This window comes from Sinocyclocheilus rhinocerous, unplaced genomic scaffold (genome assembly GCF_001515625.1).
Source record: "Sinocyclocheilus rhinocerous isolate Xijiao unplaced genomic scaffold, SAMN03320098_v1.1 scaffold2400, whole genome shotgun sequence".
Taxonomy (NCBI): domain Eukaryota; kingdom Metazoa; phylum Chordata; class Actinopteri; order Cypriniformes; family Cyprinidae; genus Sinocyclocheilus; species Sinocyclocheilus rhinocerous.
In genome coordinates this window covers 213,984-223,517 of record NW_015646358.1, presented here as the reverse complement: position 1 = coordinate 223,517, position 9,534 = coordinate 213,984, and the positions used below count along the sequence as shown (strand labels likewise).

At 37.4% G+C, this 9,534-nt stretch overlaps 1 protein-coding gene across 1 annotated transcript in view; it reads left to right on the top strand.

Annotated features, from left to right (window-relative positions):
• The window catches only part of LOC107707598 (bile salt export pump-like), an 18,484-nt gene that overhangs the window by 4,793 nt on the left and 4,157 nt on the right, over window positions 1–9,534 (top strand). Inside the window, exons 3-16 of the mRNA XM_016511675.1 lie at window positions 396–480; window positions 742–875; window positions 1,260–1,431; window positions 2,505–2,629; window positions 2,790–2,964; window positions 3,947–4,060; window positions 4,161–4,271; window positions 4,875–5,000; window positions 5,597–5,800; window positions 6,003–6,173; window positions 7,110–7,311; window positions 8,187–8,247; window positions 8,332–8,452; window positions 8,538–8,693. Of these exons, the coding sequence (XP_016367161.1) occupies window positions 396–480; window positions 742–875; window positions 1,260–1,431; window positions 2,505–2,629; window positions 2,790–2,964; window positions 3,947–4,060; window positions 4,161–4,271; window positions 4,875–5,000; window positions 5,597–5,800; window positions 6,003–6,173; window positions 7,110–7,311; window positions 8,187–8,247; window positions 8,332–8,452; window positions 8,538–8,693 (1,957 nt within the window). The remainder of the gene's footprint in view (window positions 1–395; window positions 481–741; window positions 876–1,259; window positions 1,432–2,504; window positions 2,630–2,789; window positions 2,965–3,946; window positions 4,061–4,160; window positions 4,272–4,874; window positions 5,001–5,596; window positions 5,801–6,002; window positions 6,174–7,109; window positions 7,312–8,186; window positions 8,248–8,331; window positions 8,453–8,537; window positions 8,694–9,534) is intronic.

The window sequence follows — 9,534 nt, the reverse complement described above, 5'->3', positions numbered from 1 at the left end:
TTTATTATTTACATAAATATATTTAGATTTTTTTATATATTATATAAATATTTATTACATTTAATTATTTATTCTTTTTTATTTACTTACTTTTTTTTCAACAAGTTTAATAGCCAGAAGGGTTTTGGGGAAATAACTGGAAGATGGGTTCAAAGTTAACATAGTAAAATGTGTCACTTTGCAGTTCCAGTTGCATATTTGAAATGTTCTTGCTCTGTCTCTACAGGGATTATTTATTCTTTTTTATTTATTTACTTTTTTTTCAACAAGTTTAATAGCCAGAAGGGTTTTGGGGAAATAACTGGAAGATGGGTTCAAAGTTAACATAGTAAAATGTGTCACTTTGCAGTTCCAGTTGCATATTTGAAATGTTCTTGCTCTGTCTCTCTCTACAGGGTGGATATTGAGGCTGAAATGACCAAGTTTGCGTTGTACTATGTTGGAATTGGAGTTGGAGTCCTTATTCTGAGTTACTTTCAGGTATACAAGAAAGTTTGTTCTCATCTTATTTTTACTTTTTACTGTAATGGCCATCCAGACGAATTTCCTTGAAAGAAGTGGTACAATATTAATGTCTGTCTAGTATCAGAGATGCAGTCAGGGTTTTAACATACACGTCCTTCATTTTTTAATCTCAGTAGTGCTCCAGATCTGCCAGAGACAGAGGCATTATTATGCCAGAACCTCAAGAAGTCATGTTTTCAAATTCACAGTATTCATGAGGATTCACTCTGGTTTCAGATCGCACTCTGGGTTTCTGCTGCCGCCAGACAGATCCAGCGCATCAGGAAAATGTACTTCAGGAAGATAATGCGGATGGAGATCGGCTGGTTTGACTGCAACTCCATCGGGGAGCTGAACACGAGGATATCTGAGTAATATATTTAAGTGTTTCCGTTGTACTATTGTTAGCTTTGTTCATGAATCTGTCATTAGTGGTGTAAAATATTAAACTTTGCATTGACAAATCAAAATGTGCATCAGATTTTTTTGGTGGATGATAAACAATGCATGAAGTACACTGTAAAAAAATATATTTTTTGAAGTTGATTATTGGAGCATGTTTTTCGAGAAAATATGATTTCAGGTTTTCTATTTCAAAAGTTAACTTTAAATTCAATGTTACTTGCCGTTTTTTTGTAATTATTAGTGAAATTTTCTAGCAGTTTCTGAGTCCTATAAAAATCCTATAAAAAAATTTGTACAGTGTAATAAAATCTAGTTTATTTTTCATGTTTGTGACTTCATTTTCCATGTAGTGACATCAACAAAATCAACAACGCTATAGCAGACCAGGTGTCAATCTTCATCGAGAGGATCTCAACGTTCATATTTGGCTTCATGGTGGGATTCATCGGCGGATGGAAGCTGACGCTGGTGGTGATAGCAGTGAGTCCTCTCATAGGACTGGCTGCAGGACTCATGGCGATGGTTGGTGTCAATATAAACAGTTTAATATGAAGGAGATGAACCACTTGTAGAATGCAATGTAACTTCAATGCAATGTAATGCACAAATGTAAATGTAGAAACATGATTGAGAGAAATCTCATGACATAATGCATGATTTAAAGGAACAGTTCACCCGAAAATGTGATGAAAATTGACTCACCTTCTAGCCATCCAACATGTAGATGAGTTTGTTTCTTCATCAGAACAGATTTGGATAAGTTTAGCATTACATCACTTGCTCACCAATGGATCCTCTGCAGTGAATGGGTGCCGTCAGAATGAGAGTCCAACCAGCTGATAAAAACATCACAATAATTCATAAGTTATCCACACCACTCCAGTCCATCAGTTAACATCTGGTGAAGCGAAAAGCTGCGTGTTTGTAAGAAACAAATCCATCACTAAGGCATTTTTAACTTGCTTCCTCCATCTGTAATATTTCTCCATTGAAAAAAAATAGTCTTATCTGAATCAGGAGAGAAATATGCACAGATCAAGCAAGGCGAAAACAGGCCTAAGCTGTTCTACACAAATATGTTGATGGATTTTGATGTGAGAGGACAACAGAGGATGGACTTTTTCACTGGAGGAAGCATTTGTTTTATTTTTTATGGATTAATATGTACTCGTATTTTAGCTGGAAGCAATAGTTTGAAGTAAAAATGCCTTGATGGATTTGTTTATTACAAACATTAAACTTTTCACTTCACAAGATGTTAACTGATGGTCTGGAGTGGTGTGGATTACTTGTGGATTATTGTGATGTTTTCATCAGCTGTTTGGACTTCTATTCTGACGGTACCCATTCACTGCAGAGCATCCATTGGTGAGCAAGTGATTCAATGCTAAACTTATCCAAATCTGCTCTGATGAAGAAACAAACTGATCTATATCTTAGCTGGCCTGAATGTGAGTACATTTTCAGCAAATTCTAATTTTGGGGTGAATTATTCCTTTAAAATGTTGTGTTTCATCATTTAATCATCCATCATGATTTTTTCCTGTTTAAGAGTGTTGTAAAACATGTAAGTGTATATTTTTTTTAATGTGAAGGCTGTGGCGAGGCTGACGGGTCGTGAGTTGCAGGCCTATGCTAAAGCAGGAGCAGTGGCCGATGAAGTCCTTTCCTCTCTCAGAACGGTGGCCGCTTTTGGAGGAGAGCACAAAGAAGCAGAGAGGTACAGCATGCCCTCTTTATCTGTCAGTGCAACCCTGTTTACTTTTGGATATTCAGTGAGAAAACTTTGAACTTTCAGCCATCTGGAATTATGTGGATTGTGAAAAGTGGAAGAGCTGAAAAAGTATGAGGGATGTTGATGTCATTTATTATTATCACAGGTATGACAGGAACCTCGTGGTGGCCCAGGCGTGGGGTATTAAGAAGGGAGCGATCATTGGTGTGTTTCAGGGTTACCTTTGGTGCATCATATTCCTGTGTTACGCTCTGGCTTTCTGGTACGGCTCAAAACTGGTCATTGAAACCAAGGAGCTCACACCCGGCGGCCTCGTTCAGGTACAACAGCCAAGTGTGGACACAAAAGGAGACTTTATTTTATTTTATTCTTTATTTTTTCTTAATTTATTCTTTTTTTTTTTTTTTTTTGACCCATCAGTTTTTTGGGCTTTTTTTTTTTTTTCATAATTAATGTGAAGGCTGTGGCGAGGCTGACGGGTCGTGAGTTGCAGGCCTATGCTAAAGCAGGAGCAGTGGCCGATGAAGTCCTTTCCTCTCTCAGAACGGTGGCCGCTTTTGGAGGAGAGCACAAAGAAGCAGAGAGGTACAGCATGCCCTCTTTATCTGTCAGTGCAACCCTGTTTACTTTTGGATATTCAGTGAGAAAACTTTGAACTTTCAGCCATCTGGAATTATGTGGATTGTGAAAAGTGGAAGAGCTGAAAAAGTATGAGGGATGTTGATGTCATTTATTATTATCACAGGTATGACAGGAACCTCGTGGTGGCCCAGGCGTGGGGTATTAAGAAGGGAGCGATCATTGGTGTGTTTCAGGGTTACCTTTGGTGCATCATATTCCTGTGTTACGCTCTGGCTTTCTGGTACGGCTCAAAACTGGTCATTGAAACCAAGGAGCTCACACCCGGCGGCCTCGTTCAGGTACAACAGCCAAGTGTGGACACAAAAGGAGACTTTATTTTATTTTATTTTTTTTTTTTTTATTTTTTTTTTTTTTTTTTTTTTTTTTTTGACCCATCAGTTTTTTGGACTTTTATTATTTTTTCATAATGTTTCCAGTTGCAAGTTTATTTATATGCTGTAGCACATTTTTTACATAATGGGAATTCAAAGTGCTATACATGAAGGCAATTAAAAATAATCATAGAAGATAGAAATAAAAATAGCAATAAAAAGTATAGGAAATGAAAGAAGTAAGAAAAGTATACAGAAATAAAATTGTACAGTCCAGTCAGTAAGACGCAACACAGTGCTCAGTCGGTCAGTTTTTTAATTATTTTATTTTACTTTTTGTTCTCTTCAGGTGTTCTTTGGTGTTCTTATGGGTGCCATGAATCTGGGCCAGGCCTCTCCTTGTCTTGAGGCCTTTGCCTCTGGTCGGGCCGCAGCCAAGAGTATATTTGACACTATTGACAGGGTGAGAATAACACACACACACAATTCTCACAAAATCAATGAATTTCATTCTTTCAGCTTCAGGGACAGATTAATGACTGTAACATCCTGTTCCCATACAGGAACCAGAAATCGATTGCTTCTCAGAAGAAGGTCATGCGTTAGACAAAGTTAAAGGTGACATCGAATTCCACAACGTTCACTTCAACTATCCCTCCCGTCGTGAAGTGAAAGTGGGTTATGGTTTTTAGCATGCATAATTTAATCTGATGTTTGCTTGAAACAGTTCAATTCTATCCAATATTGACTGACCATATCTTGTATTCAGATATTAGATGATTTGAATGTTGTGGTTAAAGCTGGCGAGACGACTGTCAGTTTTTTAATTATTTTATTTTACTTTTTGTTCTCTTCAGGTGTTCTTTGGTGTTCTTATGGGTGCCATGAATCTGGGCCAGGCCTCTCCTTGTCTTGAGGCCTTTGCCTCTGGTCGGGCCGCAGCCAAGAGTATATTTGACACTATTGACAGGGTGAGAATAACACACACACACAATTCTCACAAAATCAATGAATTTCATTCTTTCAGCTTCAGGGACAGATTAATGACTGTAACATCCTGTTCCCATACAGGAACCAGAAATCGATTGCTTCTCAGAAGAAGGTCATGCGTTAGACAAAGTTAAAGGTGACATCGAATTCCACAACGTTCACTTCAACTATCCCTCCCGTCGTGAAGTGAAAGTGGGTTATGGTTTTTAGCATGCATAATTTAATCTGATGTTTGCTTGAAACAGTTAAATTCTATCCAATATTGACTGACCATATCTTGTATTCAGATATTAGATGATTTGAATGTTGTGGTTAAAGCTGGCGAGACGACTGCATTCGTTGGACCCAGTGGATCAGGAAAGAGCACAACAATCCAACTCATTCAGAGGTTCTACGACCCAAAAGAAGGAATGGTACAGTAGTTCAAACCAGAATTATTTAAGTATTATTTATATACTGTTAAAGTGTGTATTATTATTTTGAATTAGCTTTTGTTTTCACATTTTCAGTTTTCATTTTTTTTATTTCATTTTATTTTCATTTAATTTAATGTCATTTTTATTTTATTAATTTTATGTGCATTTGTCATTTGTATTCATTTTTTGTTTTTCAATATTTCTATTTAGCTTTATTTTTATATAACTTTTAGTTTTAGTAATTATTTTGGGACTTTAATGAAGTTTTATTTAATAAGAACTTTCAATTATTTCAACTTTAAATTTTCATCAAATATATTTTATAATATTTTAGCTTAATTTGAATTACAGAAAAGTTTTTTTTTTTTTAAATAATTAAATTTTTTAGTTAACAATAACAACACTGGTTCAGATTTGTTAAAAAATTTCATAGGACATCAGTTTTTTCCAACAATCAATCAATAAAGGAAAAAGAAATTCGTCTTATTTCATCTTATTTATTAAAAATACTTCCTTGAATAAACACTAGCTTAAAACAGTTAAATCTAATACCAAATGTCTGATCTGGTGTTGAAAATTATTGTCATTTTTAGGTCACCCTGGATGGTCATGACATCAGAAGCCTAAATATCCAGTGGTTGCGTTCCCTTATTGGCATAGTGGAACAAGAGCCTGTTCTGTTCGCCACCACGATCGCGGAGAACATCCGATACGGCCGTCCTGGAGTCACCATGGAGGAGATTATAGAAGCTGCCAAACAGGCCAATGCTTACAACTTCATCATGGATCTTCCTGAGGTGCCAGTTACTGTATAAGATCAGTACATGCATTACCTTACTGATAAATTGATAAAGTAACAAAGGAAGTGCTTGGAGATTTTTTATTTTTTTTTTCAAATAAAAATGTTCTTAATTAAAATATATTTTTATAATTTTGCATATATTCAGTTTACATATCAAACTAAATACATTTTATGACACTGTATGTCATGTCATGCAGAAATTTGACACATTGGTGGGTGAAGGTGGGGGTCAGATGAGTGGAGGGCAGAAACAAAGGATCGCCATTGCTCGAGCGCTGGTCAGGAATCCCAGAATCCTCCTGTTAGACATGGCCACATCAGCGCTGGATAACGAGAGTGAGGCTATAGTACAGGAGGCCTTGGACAAGGTGAGTTTTACAACATCCATTAACTAAGATCAAAATGTAACTTCTCCTAGAGTTTTCAAGCTACATCCATCAGTTCGGCACAGTCCCTCATCCTGTCCTGACTTTCTAAAGTATACCTTTTCTAACTGACCAGATTAATGGTTTTCCCATAGCTGACAGGATCTATTCTATATATCTAGCAACAGCCTAGAAACCACGTAGCAACCATTTAGATGACCTTAAAAAGCACCCAGCAACACCCTAGCAACCACTTGGAACACCTTAAGTGCCCAGCAGCTTCCTAGCAACCACTTAGAATACCTTAACCGCCCAGCAACACCCTATCGACCACCCGGCAACCTTTTAGAACTCCTTAGTAAGCGCCCAACAACACCCTAGCAACTACCCAGCAAAACACTTGGAACACCTTAAATGCCCAGCAACTTCCTAGCAACCACCCGACAACCACTTAGGACACTTTAGGAGCCCAGCAACGTCCTAACAGCCACTTAGAACACCTTAAGCATCCAGCAACACCTTAGCAACCACTTAGGACACCTTAATAAGTGGCCAACAACCACTTAGAAAACCTTAAGTGCCTAGAAACATCCTAGCAACCACCCAACAAGCACTTAGAACAGCTTAACAAGCACCCAGCAACACCCCTGGGAACTCCCTAGCAACTGCCTAGCAGCCATTTAACACCTTAGCAACCACCCAGAACACCATAGCAGCCACACAGCTGCCCATGTATTCATAAGATGTAAATAAACCATTGAGACTTTTTTTCTTGACAGACTTTCCTTTTCTAGTTATTATAATTAATTTTAGTATCCTATAATGTAATGTTGCATGTTGTACTGAATTATGAACTTGTCAGCAAATGCAGGTTTATTCAAGAAACAGATATTTCCATATATTTATTGTTGCACACACTCATTCAATGACATTTTTCAGGCTCGACAGGGAAGAACGACTATCAGCATCGCACACCGCCTGTCCACCATCCGTAACGCCGATGTAATTGTGGGCTTTGAGCATGGACGTGCTGTAGAGAGAGGCACACACAGCCAGTTACTGGACAGAAAGGGAGTTTACTTTACCCTAGTCACACTCCAGACTCAAGGAAAGGATACAGACAGTGATAAACCAGAGAAGAGTGAGTACGGGGACTTTTGGAAATCATTTCCACAAGTCCAGGTTTGCATATTGCTTCACCCAAAAATTAACATTCATGTCATTGGAAACCTGTATGTTGGTGATTTTCTGTGAAACACAAAAGCAGACATTTTGCATTATTTCACCAGTGAATTTCCATGCATTATAAGCATGTGTCCATCCATGTATTTTTATGTGAATTAAAAAAAATTAAAAATAACACTATGGTATGGAAACCCATTTCTGCCACTGAATAAAATAAAAATAAAAAAGGTAACTTTTTATCTTTTTTTATCTTTGACATTTTTTCTCAGAATTGTGTGATATAAACTCACAATTATGACGTTTTTTCTCAAAATTGTGAGATATAAACTCTCAATTCTGAGGAAAAAAGTCAGTCTTATTTATAACTCACAGTTGCGAGTTTATCTCATAATTCTGAGAAAGAAGTCAGAATTACGAGATATAAACTTGCAGTTGCAAATTAAAAAGTCTGAATTGCAAGATATGAACTTGCAATTGTGAGGGAAAAAAGTCAGAATTGCGATTATATATCACGCAATTGAAAACAAAGGATGGAAATGCTTTATTTGCAAATGTTTTATGCAGTACTCTAATTTAATTTTGCAACTTTGGATGGAAGCTTAGCAGTAGTTACTACATCCGTCAAGGACAATAACACAACAACATAAAAACAGTCCGCATTACTTGTATGTTGCACTATGTTCTTCTGAAGCGATGCAATAAAATGAAAGTGCATGGAGATAGTTTTGAACGACATGAGGGTGAATGACATTGTGTACATTTTTGGGTGAACAGTTTCTTTAAACACTAACATGATACTGAATCACACAGCTGCTGAGACAAACTTTACAGAGGAGGATGGATTTGAGAAAGTAAGGAGCTTCAGCAGAGGAAGTTATGAGAGCTCCTTAAGGTACATAAGCATTATGACATTTAATATTATCTTGAGAGGAGTGTCGAAATGTTCTCTTTTTAAATTAAAATGCCTTTCCTATAGGCGTTCTTTGAGACAGCGATCGCATTCTCAGATGTCAAACAACATTCCGGATGCCATATCTGGAAAATTCGAAATCCACGCAGACCAATTTGAAATGGAGGAAGTTGAAGCAAACAACAAGGTCTGGAACTGAATACAGGTGAATACAGTATTTCGGCTTTCTATATTTATCTAAAGTTCCCTATCTTGTCTTGCAGAAAAGCAAGGGTGAAGATAAAGAGGTCATTGAAGCGGCTCCTGTGGCACGAATCCTGAAGTATAACCGTCCTGAGTGGCCGTATATGCTGCTGGGCTCTTTAGGTGCTGCTATTAATGGATCTGTCAACCCCATCTATGCTCTTTTATTCAGTGAAATCCTTGGGGTGAGACACACACACATGAACATGAGATACAATCTGTTTAGTGTTGTTTACTAAGGCAATTCTGTCTTTTACTATTATTTATCCCCAACCCTAAGTATTAAACTTAGTACAATGTGTACCTTGTTAAAAGGGTTTTGAATAAAATGCAGCATCCCATTAGTTGGCAACCATATAAACATTGCCTGCGCTATTCATAGTTTTCTCATGACGTCACACATCACATCACATTTTATTTCAATCAATCAAAATGTTTTTATGGTTCTAGTTTTATAATAACCCACGCTAGGCAGGTTTTGCACGAGCAAACACTACTCATCTTTAGTGTGTGTATGATCTGTTATTAAAGGGTTAGTTCACCCAAAAATTAAAATTCTGTCATTAATTACTCACCCTCGTGTTGTTCCAAACCCGTAAGACTTTCGTTCATCTTCGGAACACAATTTAAGATATTTTTGATGAAATCTGAGGGGTCTCTGACCCTCCCATAGACAGCAAGGTAACTACCACATTCAAGTTCCAGTGGCAGCGCTGACCCACACGCTCGCGTCATGGTACTGTCGTGAACGCGCGTCCACAAGTGACGCAGTAGAAACGAAATTGTAGAATAAAGTCGTTATTTTTGTTTTCTTTGCGCAAAAAAGTATTCTTCGTAGCTTTGTAACTTTACAGTTGAACTACTGATGTCACACGGACTACTTTGTCGATCATCTTGGTACTTTTCTGGACCTTGAACGTGGTAGTTACCTTGCTGTCTATGGGAGGGTCTTGAACGTGGTAGTTACCTGGCTGTCTATGGGAGGGTCTTGAACGTGGTAGTTACCTTGCTGTCTATGGGAGAGTC